Genomic DNA, 15,018 nt, shown 5'->3' with positions numbered 1-15,018 from the left:
CTGCTGAAACGTATTCCTGAACACAGACATTTTTCCAAGAACAGGATCTTAGAAATGGAAACTTTGAGTATCAGTTATTGTTGCAAGACGTGAGAAATCCTGAAGCAGCAGGACTGAAGGATAATTTCAACATGGCCAATTTATTGTGATGGAGGCCGTACAGGCCATTTCATCCAACAGACAGCACTGCTCACAGACACGTGGCATCTGTCCCCTGCCACCAGAAGACAGGACCACTTGCTGCTAACCAGTGCTATGTTACAGCTGCTGACAGTGGGGTGAGCCCACCCTGCAATCGGCAAGGGACTGTGGGAGACAGCTCTGTGCTGTGAACACCCAGGGACTAAAGGTGCATCTCTCACCTCTTTCGTTGGCCCAGGGCCCTCGGTCTGGCTCATAAGGGTTGAACGTCACCGAACTTTCTGGCCTTTGGGATGAGGAGCCCTGAGGCACACAAATGATAACAGCTCACTTTTCTTCAGGGATAACACTGTTGAGTTGATCTGCGTAATTATTTTTATTTCCAAATAATCACATTTTAACTTAAGCAGGGAAGACAAAGGAAGGAACTAGGAAAAGAGACAGAAAAATAACGACATGGCTTATCTCATTCTTCGGGCAACTGATGGGATGCTGTGAGGGTTAAATAAAGCCCTTGCTCCCACAAAGAACGGGGCAGGCAGGGGTCCCGTTGTGAGAGAATTAATCATAACTGTTTGGGTGGTATTCCTTCCTACTTACATGCCCTTTCAAATCCTACTTCCACTTGCTAAAAGATGCTGAAGATTATCATTATCCCTTTGGATTTGTTTTCCTCCATTACTTCTTTCTCTTTAATTTTATATTGTAGGGAAGTTATTTAAAAAGAAACATTAGGCATCCACCAGCTGCTCCCACCCACTCCCCAACTCCAAATATCTATGCTTTCCTAGTATCCTCTTATATCTTTATCATCCATGGAGATGTAAAAACTTTTGGGTAGATGCCAGAGGGTAGCGCTGGTCAGTAAGCTAGAGGTCCCAAGAGGAAGCGGCTGCCAGCAGCCCAGGGTCCACTGCCCCTGCTGTCGATCTTCATCATTGTCATAATCATCATCATCATCATGGACCCTGTGAGATGGGGAAGCCTCTTTTTGCTAGCCAGAAGGAAAGTAATTCTTCCTTGTACTCAGAGCAGGTACTGAAGCATATGGAAACAAAGCCTTGCTGGCCATTATTAATGGCAACCTTCCCTATTATTTATTCAATTTGCATCAGTTTGCAGCATGAAATAATGTGGGAAAAAATCCACTGTTATATTCCTATATCCTTTCCCTTCCGAAAGTCTCTATCTCAAAGTCTGTCTGATCCACCTTCACCCTAACTTAAAACAAGGGTATTGCTACTAAATTTGGTTCATGGGAAAACCACGATTCAAACTATTTTTTTTGGCATGAGTGAGTGGAAATTCTATATATCTATTTACCTTAGCAGTGCCCAAACACTGGCCACGAAGGAATGAGATACTGCCAGATTTTGGAGAAATTGAAAGAAACAGAGACAGTAAGCTTAATTTTACACAGTCACTTATCTCCCGGCACACACTGAATCTTCTGCTGCCTTCCTGATATCCCAAGCCCGGGAACCAAAGTACAGTAACAAAGTCACAGTGCATCACTGCCGTCACTTGTCCACTTGTCTCCAAACCTTCCTGCTGCCTACTGAGCTCTACAGAGCCACTGCTCACTGGGCAAAGGCCCTTCTGACAGTCTACGGGACATTTGCTCTTATGTGTCAATGGGATGTCACTGGATCCATTTTCTGACGACTATCTCAGCATTCTTATCAAACTGTTTAATAGAAGTAGCTATGATATATCAAGAATGAAAACAGAATATAAGTTACAGGGGGCATAGTCATTTATTCACTGAATTAGAGCTTTTCTACTAAATTTGGTTCACTCAACCCACCACTGATGCTAAACAAAAATGGGTTCAACAAACACATGATTAATGAATGAATGAATGGAGATACCCTTCAAACTGGGAGATGTGAAGTGTAAACTTAATGTGATTTAAAAGTGAATTCTCTCTCAAGTTCTTATATTAACAGGGAATAGGTATGGATAATTCCAAATGACAATATACCGCTTTTAAAAATTTACATATAATTACGAGATTATCGGACGTGCTGTGAGCTCACTTCTCATTTATAAAATAATTATCCTGTCTCAACAGAAATGTCCTAGGAGAAAACAGGTAATTCCCAAGGCTTGCCATCCTCCTGCTCTGCTCAGTTCCCTTTGGCAATCAAACTCCAAGATGGAAATAGTTTTCAAATTTTAAAAAAAGGTCTCTTTTAGGTTCACATTGACTATCATTTCAATTTCTCTGATTTTCCCTCGAGGTAGGGAGGTCCTGAATCCAAAGAGACAAAACTTCAAGACACCAGGACCAACCATCATGGACAAAGAGAGGGCACCAGCACCCCTTCTCTTGACTGGAAGACCTCCCACCCTTTGTTCACTTAGAGATATATCCTGGGGATGCAGCCTCTCCACCCTGATGGAATGTTATCCAGAGCAGGACTTCATAAAGGCTGTTACAATTAAGTCAAAATGCAATTACCTGCCATATGAATCCTGTGGGAGAGAAGTTAAAAACAGAGGTAGGGGTGTAAAAAGTACTGAAAAGGATACTAGGGCACGAGGAGTAAGAATCAGTACCGACGGACACAGTTTGCCTAAAGCCCTGGACACAGTAATGTATACTCTGATTAGCTGTGTGGTGCTCACCCCTCATCTGTCTTGGCTATGGATAAGGAAATGGGTTGGGGGTCTTCTTTGAAAGGTTGGGTCCCATCTTTTAAGCTGAGGTGGTTCAGGACTTCATTTCAACCCTGCCCACATGGACCACCACTTGACTATGAGCCGTTGCAGCCTGAGCCTTGAGTTTCCCTCAATAACAACATCAGCTCCCTGTGCAGACCCCTCGGCCCTCCCTGCCCTGACTGGGACAGAGGATGGAACTACACTCGAAAGACTGTTCTTTGGAAGAAATGGGAGGTTTTCTGCTGTGTCTGTTAAAAGGGTAGTATTGACTTTATATGAAGATGAAGATACAAAATACAAGTTTCATCTTTCCCAGAGTACTCAGTGAATATGCCATTAGTAAAACAATGACAAAAGCCCTCTGGAATCAAATGCTCAGTTGAAAAGGAGAATTTGAGGACTTTGTAAAGAATGAGCTCTAAGGCAAAATGATAAATTATCGAAGTATCGTTAATACTTAGAATCTAAAGAAATTTTAATTTAATGAAAAACATATTGCTGGTCCAGTTTGCTGGGCCAGTCTATCATTTGTCATTATTCTTTCTTCTTTGTATTTGATACCTTATTCTGCCCTAATCAATAGCATCCCCTTTTCTACACAGAGAACAAGGTATAAATGAAATGTTGACTGTTGCTTTTTTCCCCATTTTTGCTGGCATTCGAAACAGAAGTTAAAGCTGCAGGACACCACTAGATGGCACTAGCTACCTTAGCTTTCCACCTTCCAAAGAGCAATTTGCGATTTTCCTTTAAGTTTTACAAATTCAGGTAAAAACAGATCACCCCACAACAATAAAAAGAATATTTGTTTAGGTTATAAATTATGATCTGTGATCTCTGACTGGCCAGGCTTAACTGCAAGTAGGATATATATTTGACAAATATTCTTTCCGTGCCTGTTTCTAAGAAGTGCACATTCAGAAGTGAACAAAAGAGAGAAAAAAATATTGCTGTTATGGAGCTGGTAGGCTAATTCAGAGTTTCCTGATTGGGGAGTATTGCTAGGTGTTCTGATGGTCATTTATAGACTTTAATTTTTAGACTTCTTAAAAGACATTTTCAAAACCGGCAACAGCAGTAATAAAGATGACAACATATTTGTCACAATTGAAGTGACAAAAAGAGCCAGTAGGCTTCAGAAATATTGGCTGCCCAAACCAGACATGGTTCTGGTCTCTGGTGGAATGACCGTGGTCCCAATGGGGACTAAGGTTCCACAGGTGAAGGCAGACTCTTCTTGGCCAGGGTATGAGATAATCTTAGGTTTGCTTCAGATCCATGAAAATAAACACTTCACCTTCATAATTAATCTTCCCTCACCTTAGAAGCAAAGATCTAAAATCTGGCCCTTTATAATCATGTGGAAATATTTTCTCAGGGGTCTGGTCCACTGCTCCCACATTACCAAGTAAATGGGTATGAATGACTTAAGGACTTCTTTCTCTCTCCCAGCTGAACACTAGTGAATCATGTATGAAAATGTCTTAAAATATTCCAACCAGCAATGTATGTGTTGGAATAAAACATGTAAAATGGGTTTTAACTTGAAATTCTGGAACACTTTTCCACAACTAAGATAAATGTGAATGCTATGTCTCATCTTAGAGACTGTGCCTTTGAACTGTGAAACAGAAGCACAGTCTTTAAGGCTGCTGTTGTTCCAACTCTGCCAATCATCCTTAATAGAAGGATAGGTTTATGCACTTAAAGTAGCAAAGAAAAATATTCCAAGGCTAATAACAGGAGAAATTTTATTCCTGTAAGGACTACAAGTCCTTAGAGTAAGTGATGGCAGGGGGTAAGGAGAAGGTGAATTATACTTTTATTTTTCAGTTAAATCCATTTTTAAGTGTTAAAATGTACTAATCTCTAAAGAGAAGAAAAATACACCTGCCCTAAAGTTTTTATTATGGGATTTCAAATTATCTGATTAATAATATTCTGCAAATCAAAAAACACTTGTCATTAACTACCTACATGCTAGAGTTAATTCAAGTTCTAACATGTCCATTTTGTGCCTGAATTATTAAAAACAACTATTTATATTGATCAAATTAACAAATTCAAGAAAATTATTTTGCACCTTAGCTTAACAAATGGGATATTTGACATAATTCCCACAAGTTTTTTCCCACAAGTTTTTTCTGACTGGTTAAATAATAGAAAATTCCCCTTCTATTTGTGAAAACGTTAAGTATTAGTTCTCCTAAAATATTTCTGGTGAGCAATTAAAATATTTTTAACCCATTGCTTAAATCACACAATCCTTCATCAATTAACTATTGATATTTTTGATATTTATGAAAATTCAATGCATACTTCAAAGTTGTTATAAATTTACATAGGGACTTCCCTGGTGGTCCCTGGAAGTGGTAAAGAATCCACCTTACAGTGCAGGGGATGCAGATTCAATCCTGGTCAGGGAACTAAGATCCCACATGCCTTGGGACAACTAAGCCCGTGCACCACAACTACTGAGCTCACATGCTCTGGAGCTTGTGCGCCACAACTAGAGAAGAGAAAACCCCCATGCCACAACTAGAGAGAAGCTCACGTACCACAACGAGAGCCCGCGCACCACAACGAAAGATCCTGCATGCCTCAACAAAGAGCTCATGTGCCGCAACTAAGACCTGATACAGTCAAAAAATAAAAATAGGGCTTCCCTGGTGGTGCAGTGGTTGAGAGTCCGCCTACCGATGCAGGGGATGTCTTAGAGACTGTGCCTTTGAACTGTGAAACAGAAGCACAGTCTTTAAGGCTGCTGTTGTTCCAACTCTGCCAATCATCCTTAATAGAAGGATAGGTTTATGCACTTAAAGTAGCAAAGAAAAATATTCCAAGGCTAATAACAGGAGAAATTTTATTCCTGTAAGGACTACAAGTCCTTAGAGTAAGTGATGGCAGGGGGTAAGGAGAAGGTGAATTATACTTTTATTTTTCAGTTAAATCCATTTTTAAGTGTTAAAATGTACTAATCTCTAAAGAGAAGAAAAATACACCTGCCCTAAAGTTTTTATTATGGGATTTCAAATTATCTGATTAATAATATTCTGCAAATCAAAAAACACTTGTCATTAACTACCTACATGCTAGAGTTAATTCAAGTTCTAACATGTCCATTTTGTGCCTGAATTATTAAAAACAACTATTTATATTGATCAAATTAACAAATTCAAGAAAATTATTTTGCACCTTAGCTTAACAAATGGGATATTTGACATAATTCCCACAAGTTTTTTCCCACAAGTTTTTTCTGACTGGTTAAATAATAGAAAATTCCCCTTCTATTTGTGAAAACGTTAAGTATTAGTTCTCCTAAAATATTTCTGGTGAGCAATTAAAATATTTTTAACCCATTGCTTAAATCACACAATCCTTCATCAATTAACTATTGATATTTTTGATATTTATGAAAATTCAATGCATACTTCAAAGTTGTTATAAATTTACATAGGGACTTCCCTGGTGGTCCCTGGAAGTGGTAAAGAATCCACCTTACAGTGCAGGGGATGCAGATTCAATCCTGGTCAGGGAACTAAGATCCCACATGCCTTGGGACAACTAAGCCCGTGCACCACAACTACTGAGCTCACATGCTCTGGAGCTTGTGCGCCACAACTAGAGAAGAGAAAACCCCCATGCCACAACTAGAGAGAAGCTCACGTACCACAACGAGAGCCCGCGCACCACAACGAAAGATCCTGCATGCCTCAACAAAGAGCTCATGTGCCGCAACTAAGACCTGATACAGTCAAAAAATAAAAATAGGGCTTCCCTGGTGGTGCAGTGGTTGAGAGTCCGCCTACCGATGCAGGGGATGTGGGTTCGTGCCCCGGTCTGGGAAGGTCCCATGTGCCGCGGAGCGGCTGGGCCCGTGAGCCATGGCCGCTGAGCCTGCGCGTCCGGAGCCTGTGCTCCGCAACGGGAGAGGCCACAACAGTGAGAGGCCCGCGTACCGTAAAAAAAAATAAAATAAAATTTTTTAAAAAAATAAATAAATAAATAAAAAGAAACAGCAACAGCATGCTTTAAAAATAGACAACAGCCCTCTTTTAGCCAGAAAAGTATTTCCACAGTATTAATCAGATTAGTTTCTAATATTTAATTATCCTTTAAAATTGATTAAATAATTTAGGAGGGGCAAATTTTAAAAGGCACAACAGGGTTTACTATGAAAAGTGGGTCTGCTTGACACCCCATTTCCTACTCCCAAGGCAACTAGTGTTATCAGTATTTTCTGTATTCTTCTGGAACATTCTACACTATATCAGCACATATATACGTGCATGACTTTGTTGTCTTCAATTAACATTGTATTTTAGAAACAATTCTAGATCTCAGCTACCCATCACAGTATGAATTTTGTTGTAGCTGATTTCATTTATTTCTCATTGCTTGACTTTTAAATTATTTCCAGATTTTGTCAATGATACAACGTTAGAATAAACATTTTCATATATACATGATTACACATAAATGCAAGAATATCTGTATGATAAATACCTAGAAGTAAAATTGCAGTTAAGAGGTTATATGTACTCTCAATTTTGATGGATATTGTGAGATTGCCTTTCTTAGAGATTGTACCATTTCACACTTCTCCAATAAATTACAGCTGTGCTTACTCACCACACCCTTGTTGTATTGTGTCACCAAGCTTGTTTATTTGGATCAGTTTCACAGGCGGACATAAGGGAGCCCCACAGTTTGAACTTGCATTTCTCTTATATGAAATGGAAAAGCTTTTCCTATGTTTAAGAGCTATTTGTTTGCTTTACTATAAACTATTGCCCATTAATCTGTTAGACAGTTAAAACTTTTATTGATTTATAGAAACTCCTTACATATTAAAGATATTAACCTTATATATGTATCATCATTACTAATACTTATTCCAAGTTTATTATGTTTCTTTTGATGATGTTATGGTTCTTATCCACACATATTTTATTTTTAGGCAGTCTTACAGATATTTTCTTCAACTTTCCTTAGACATGTTCTTCTTTAAAGATCTACTAAAACTTATTTTCTGTATATTTCTTTAGTCACTGTGGGTGACCTGAGCTGGCTTCAGCCTGCTTGGGACAAGGACAGGGGTGGGAGTGGGGCTTGTCTCCTCACAGTGCTGGGTTACTGTTTCCTGGGGTGATGGCATTTTGATGTGTCAACCTGGCTAGCCTGAATGATATTTCTGTGTTAATGAATCAAACTGTGATCTTGGTACTGCTGTGGAGGGATTTTGCAGAGGTAATTAAAATCCTTAATTTGCTGATTTAATTTAAGGAGATTATCCTGGATGGGACTGGCTTAATCGGTCAAGAGTCCTTAGGAGAGATTGAGGCTTTCCTAAGAGAGAAAGGGCACCAAGGGGAGAGGGGTGACTGACCCTTGGTTGGCTGTGAATGATAGCTTTGGCTCTTCCCTGAGTGGTTCCACCCTGCTCATCCTCCCTTCATGATGATCTGCTCTATGGACATTGAATTTGCCCCTACAGTTGTGTAAGGCAAGTCCTAGTGATAAGTCTGTATATCTGTGTGTGTGTACATGTATATAGATGCGTGTATGTATAAATATGTACATGTGTGTGTTATGTATATACCTATGTGTGTGTATGTGTGTGAGTGTGCTGTGTGTCTTTCACGCATAAATCTCTGACTGGTCAGGCTTCCCTGGTTGAACCCTGAATGATGCCCTTGGAAACCACAGAATTAAGATAAATGTGGATTGCTGTTGTCTACTCTGTCTGCAGTGAAACTGCTCATTTCTGGGACTGCACATGGTGAAGGGCTATGTGTTGGCACACCAGCTGTGGGCCACCATAAAGAGAACAATGAAGAAACAAGCAGTAGGAGCCAGGGGCGTGGCCCACGCCCACAGGGGCTCCTCCATGGCTGCCAGTTAGACCTGGTGCGTGGAGGGGCCAAGGAAGCCAGGCGAGCGAAAGGTTCTGGGCCTGCTGATGGGGCACCATGCATGGGCAACTCAGTGTCCCTTCCTGAGTTGTGCTATGAAGCTTCGTCAATGCAGCATTTGATCAGGACTCCTGAAAAGATGACTCATGATTGAAAAGTACCCTGAACCAGAACACATTTTGAATCACCTAAGTTGATGGGGTACCATCTGACTTATTTCCCTCAGACAATGGTCCTGTGAGATGCCATCATGGCAACCAGGTGAGCCCTGTCCAAGGAGAAGGGGCGAATGCCAACAGGGGTTGAGGGCCAGGTGGGCCAGAAGGTGGCCACCGTGGAAACTCTCCTCGAGTTTCGCCTTTGATCATGGGGAATGCTGACCTCTTCAAAGTCAAAGCCTCAATCACCTACTGGCCCTGGTGGCCTGAAACAAACACCAAGTCATGGGGCAAAAGGGACACCAACATAGAGCGTGTATTGCCTTGACAACCTGGTCCCCAACTCCTAACATGGCACCCTGGCATGGGTAGCCGTCACTGTCACCTGCCCCCTGCAAAAGGGATGCCCCTTCATGGCTGATGTTTCCCACGAGCTGATCCACACTGACTGGGAGCATGATATCAAAACAGACAGTTATTCCGTTCAGGTTTATTACATAACTTTTCCCCTCAAACACCACACTAGGGCTTCCCTGGTGGCGCAGTGATTGAGAGTCCGCCTGCCGATGCAGGGGACACGGGCTCGTGCCCTGGTCCGGGAGGATCCCACATGCCGCGGAGCGGCTGGGCCCATGAGCCATGGCCTCTGAGCCTGCGCGTCCGGAGCCTGTGCTCTGCAACGGGAGAGGCCACAATAGTGAGAGGCCCGCGTACCGCAAAAAAAAAAAACAAAAAAACACCACACTAAACTCACTTCTCTGTTCTCTGGTCAAGAAGACTGAGAACATCTAGAATATGACTGCCACTTGGAAAGAAAATCTCAGGGCTTTTATGCTTTTTATTTCTGTTGTTTCTAATAAGTACTTTAGGCAATCTGCTTCATGAACTGACACTCAATTACATGCTGAAATGTTTGGAAAAATACCAACTGATATGAAAATGGAAAGAGTTATTAATAAAATAATCAATTTTAACCCCAATGATAAAACTAAAAAATAAAAAAAAAAGCAATCTATATACAAGTTATAAATACATTTTTTGAGGGAGGTGATTCATTATAAATAAAAATCTTTAAAAAATAACTTTTTATTTCCTTCATAATTCAATCATATAGCAAACTATGAAAATGCATTACATGTCAGCTTTTTTTTTTTTTTTTTCTTTTTTGCGATACGCAGGCCTCTCACCGCTGTGGCCTCCCCCGTTGCGGAGCACAGGCTCCGGATGCGCAGGCCCAGAGGCCATGGCTCACAGGCCCAGCGGCTCCGCGGCATGTGCGATCTTCCCAGAGCGGGGCACGAACCCGCGTCCCCTGCATTGGCAGGCGGACTCTCAACCACTGTGCCACCAGGGAAGCCCCTATATGTTAGCTTTACTGTCTCATAAATAAAAACGGCATTTCTAATTCTCAAATTCCACCTTGTCTTTATACATGTTATATTTAAAGTTCTGTGTTGGAACTCTACAGCCACAATGAAGTTACTGTGGCACTTGATTTTTATAAAACCAATGGCCTTTTGGAGTCCCTGGGAAGGATCCACACAACCTTGGCTGTTCCTTCCGCCAACATGTAATTTATCTAGTCAATTACCGTAACGCTGCAGCATGTGATTCTGGCTTGCTTTGAAAAGACTTTCCCATATGAGAATTCCCTTACATGGACTAAAATGACTTCCAGGAGCACATTATAGCAGAGAGAGCACACTCACGGTAATGGACTTTGCAGGAAAGGGACTCGGACCACACAGAAAGCAGGGCATGGGCTGCCCAAGAGGGCTACATATGGCAGGAACATGAGACCAGAGCAGCAGGAGGGTCGGCAGCAGGGCACACGGAGTGGGAAGCCACAGGGCAGAGTGTGGGTGCTGAGTGCGGGTCTGTCCTACCACTTAGTCAGGGACAGCAAGCAGGGGACGTTTTAGCACCTTTCTGTGGCCAGGCTTTGGGAAGGAGTATGATTTGATTCTTGAGATTATTCCACCCGCTGACCAAGTCTAGAAACCATAACGGCAAAGAGGAACAATAAATGTTTCAGAAAACAAATACAGGCTACCTTACATGACATGCTATTTTAACCTGTTCTATAATTACATTAACGCCCTCCAGATTCTGTTGATGAGATGCACTAGGGGCAACACATGATCATTAGAAAGGCCTCAGGAAAAGCCGACCACTTGAGCAGAAGGATCTGGAAAAATGCTTTGGCAATATTTTCCATAGAAGGCTATAAAATTTGAGCTTTTACATTAAATCGCCGACTTTTCATACAGAATTATTAAGTCACAAACTCAAGACAAATCATCCTAAAGAAACTCATTTTGCATGCCCAATTTTGTTACTTCTTGTGGGTGCTGGTTCCATGATGTTTGTGGAAATTCACTGAGTTTGGCCCTTAGGGAACATGCATTTTTGTCCTATATGTTTTTCACTAGTCAATAAAAATTTTTCCAAAATGTCCAACTCCTTGAAGCCATTAGGTGATGCAAGGTTAAATAGAGGGCTTGATATTCTTTTACGAGTACTCAGTGCTAAGCCCTCATGCCTCTTAGAGGAAAATGCACCTGTCTCATGATGGGTACAACCTTAAAGTTGACTCGCCAGGCCCATGAGCTGTATAAAGGGTCAAATAAAATGATGACTCCATTAAGGTGCTATATTTTAGAGGTTGATCCCAAAGTTCATTGGTATTTTAGCAAGTTCCAGTTCCCCTAGTCTGGGGACACGGGCTGTGCTCAGAGAACCTGCCTGGTTCAGCATAGCTGCAGCTTCTGAGCAAGTCAATAGCCCCCTCGGAGGGCAGAGTGGGCATTCTGCCTTTTGCAGATTTTAAGGGTTAACAGGCAGAAAGTGAGGTATAGAGTGCACAGCTCACTATGGGGTAATTTTCATTCCTCACAGATGGCATCAAAGGGCATCAAATGTCCACAGTGAGGTCCCCCTTAAAGTAGCAGGACACCCTTCCTGCTTGGAGTGTAAATCCGTGTGTCAACTCATAACAGTCTGGAGGGAGGAGAGAGCTGGAATTCTCTCTTTTTGGGAGTATCAGGCATGTGTTGGGCAAACCCACGTGGAGAAGTGTGGACAAACCACAATTCTCACCTCCTATTGACATGGAGGGAGATGTGGGTTCTGGACAAGCCCCTGACTCCATACTTCTCTAAGGGCTTCTCTCATGTGATGGCACAGAGCATCCCCATTCCACGCCTTCCTTCACCAAGGTATGGCCAAAGCAGCTCTCCTGGAAAGGGTGATTTTTCTGATAACAATGTCTTGGTTAATTTAACCAAAAGAGTCAGGCAGTCAACCTCAGTGAGATGTCTTACACAGCTGGCTCGCCACACCATCATGCACGTGGTCACATGGATCGTGCACACGCCTCCACATGGACGAATCAGGACTGAGCCTGAACAATATGCTACATTTCCCAAATCTGCCAGGAGGCATATTTCTGATTTAACATTGGGTTGCATGGTCATTTTGTATACTTTTAGAAAATGGAGGAATTTTAACCTACCTAAGAAGTTAAGTTGGCTAGCTTGGATCTGAAAATAGGCTGATTCTAGCTGACACCCACAATCCCAGTTTACCAAGTGTGATGAAAACAATTACCATGACTCCTGTTATCTAAACATGCTTTTCATCATGCTAATATACAACTGTTTCACTTTTAACAGCATGGCTAAGCAACACTTACCACAGGATGGGAACTTGGAAGTTGTGGACGGAAATTAATATTTCCTGGTTAGAAAGAACATGGACAGTTACTGCTATGTTAGTGAAAACCAACTATTTATCCCCTCCCCCACTGCAGATCAATCAATGTGACTGTAAAATATTACCGCTTGAGGAGTAGATACATTTTCTGCATACATTTCTTGATACCCTCTTTCATCTTTCTCACATAAGCAATTAAAATGAATTTGTTTTTTCTTTTTTTTTTTTTCTTGCGTTATGCGGGCCTCTCACTGTCGTGGCCTCTCCCATTTGCGGAGCACAGGCTCCGGACGCGCAGGCTCAGTGGCCATGGCTCACGGGCCCAGCCGCTCCGCGGCATGTGGGATCTTCCCGAAACGGGGCACGAACCCGCGTCTCCTGCATCGGCAGGCGGACTCTCAAGCACTGCGCCACCAGGGAAGCCCGAATTTGTTTTTTAAAGTTAAACTTATCAGCTACTTTTTGATGAACGATATCTGTAAAACTGGAGCAATCTGACATTATTTTAATCAATCAGTAACAACAAAGCCTCATCCCATCTTGTTTGAGCTTGCAACAGACCAAATCTAAAATGAGGCTGATTATTATCAACATCTGAAAGAGTGAGACTCCAATGTCTTGGCTACTCACCCATTTGCCCGTCAAATTTTTGACATGGAACTGTAAGAACTCTTAACAAACCATCTGACTTGTAAGAATAATGCTCGACGAGCTGAAAAAGAAGAAAGTAAGAAAGTATAATAAATAATGGAGGCAGGCAATGGAGAAATCCTGACCTGGAGCAGCTGACTCCCCTTTTGGACTTTAAAAGTGATTCAAAGACAGCGCGTAACAACAGAAGGTGCTTCCTTGGTGGTATTCCTGGTCCCTTCCCATGCCTCTCTCCTGCCACCCTCAGACTTCTGGACAGAAGTCCACATGCCACCTTCCCTTTTGGACTCTGCTCTTGGCTCACCCTCTTTCTTTCTTCTTCTTCTCTCTTTTTTTTTTTTGGGTAGCAAGTTGCATTTATTTGTTTATATTCTCCCATATCTGTGTGATATTATAACAATGAATGCAGCACGCTAATGTTCATTCATTTATTCAGTCATTAAACAAACATGCTGCTGTGTGCTAGGTCCTGAGATAGGACAAAAAGTAAACTATGGTGCATCATCCTACAGTTGAGGTACTTTCTTGGTGGAGAGAGACATAAATGAACAATGTAAAGTAATTAATGATGTAATAGTGCTGTGGGCAAAGGCTTTGGAAGGACCAAACAATTCAGCCCAAAAGTTTCAGAGAGAAGACATCACAGCACAGGTGATGTAAGAGCTGGGACATGGGGAAAGCTGACCCTTTGGTAAATGGACTTATGTTGACAGGATATGGACAGCCTTGGCTAATGGCTCCCAGAAAACTATGAATCATGATGCCTGATTGCTACATTAAAAAATAAATGAATGGAAAATAGATTTATTTATATCTAATCAAAATTATGCAATGGGAAGACAGTCTTAGTTTTCATATTTATTTTTCTCATACAGACATTTCCTCTTCTGACAAGTTAAAATCTTCCTATATGATATTTCTTCCTTATCTGTTTACTGGTACCTTTTCCAGTTAAGGACTCGTTGCTTCTGAATCTTCTTTCCTCTCAAAACTTACCTATTTAGGTGAATGTTTGTTGAATGAATATATTTTATCCTTCCAGGGAGCATTCTGTTTTTTAAATTTTATTTTATTGTGGAAAGAACACAACATGAGATCCACCTTCTTAATAAATGTTTCAGTCTGACCAGCCCTAACACGCTACTGGGATGGACATCAAAGTTCTCTCTATTCTGTTAAATGCAATAGTGTGTTCTAAGGCTAAATAGTATTGAGGTCCCTACAACAGCTGAAATATCACACATCTCTCCAATGTCATTCAAATATCTCCTTACAAGCTTATGTTTTCAGATAATCTATGCCACAAGGGTGTCTGGGAGGTGGGCATACATGTTAGGATTTCCCTCTTGGGCAGGGGTCTGCAAACTTTCTGTAAAGGGCCAGATAGTGATATTTTAGGCTTTTTCACTCCACATGGCATCTCTGTCACACAGTTCTTTATTTTTTAAAAAACCACCCTTTAACATATAAAAACGATTGTCTTCAAGTACTACACAAAAGCAGACCAGGAGCAGATCTGGTCCACGGATGTGTTGACTCTAGCTCTAAAGAAAGGAATACTAGAGTAGTGTAGCAGTTACCAACTCTCAGACTCCTGGGTGGGGGAAGGGCACAGAGGTACCTTACGTTGGTGTCAAGGAAAACCAGTGAAATCACACTTGTAAAAATGGAAGGTACTGCTGGCATTTTTATGTTCTTTCTTAAACATATATACAAGGGGAAAGATTTAATTAAGGCTGAATACTGTGAGATGCTGGAGGAATCAGTAAATG

The 15,018-nt window shown here is 41.5% G+C and overlaps 1 protein-coding gene across 7 annotated transcripts in view; it reads right to left on the bottom strand.

Annotated features, from left to right (window-relative positions):
• SYK (spleen associated tyrosine kinase) overlaps positions 1-15,018 on the bottom strand; it is a 62,089-nt gene that overhangs the window by 21,519 nt on the left and 25,552 nt on the right. For 2 of the 7 annotated variants that reach the window (XM_007445625.1, XM_007445626.1), the window contains exons 4-8: positions 13,226-13,307; positions 12,576-12,619; positions 10,807-10,875; positions 595-601; positions 363-467 (exon numbers count right to left, since the gene is read on the bottom strand). In XM_007445625.1, the coding sequence (XP_007445687.1) occupies positions 363-467; positions 595-601; positions 10,807-10,875; positions 12,576-12,619; positions 13,226-13,307 (307 nt within the window). Of the gene's footprint in view, positions 1-362; positions 468-594; positions 602-7,886; positions 7,925-10,184; positions 10,194-10,806; positions 10,876-12,569; positions 12,620-12,847; positions 12,857-13,225; positions 13,308-15,018 lie in introns of all 7 variants that reach the window. The other 5 variants (XM_007445628.1, XM_007445627.1, XM_007445630.1 and 2 more) reach the window with 4 other exon arrangements.

Source organism: Lipotes vexillifer, unplaced genomic scaffold (assembly GCF_000442215.2).
Source record: "Lipotes vexillifer unplaced genomic scaffold, Lipotes_vexillifer_v1.1 scaffold72, whole genome shotgun sequence".
Taxonomy (NCBI): Eukaryota; Metazoa; Chordata; class Mammalia; order Artiodactyla; family Lipotidae; genus Lipotes; species Lipotes vexillifer.
The sequence above is the reverse complement of the archived record's forward strand: the minus strand, read 5'-3'. Positions and strand labels throughout refer to the sequence as shown.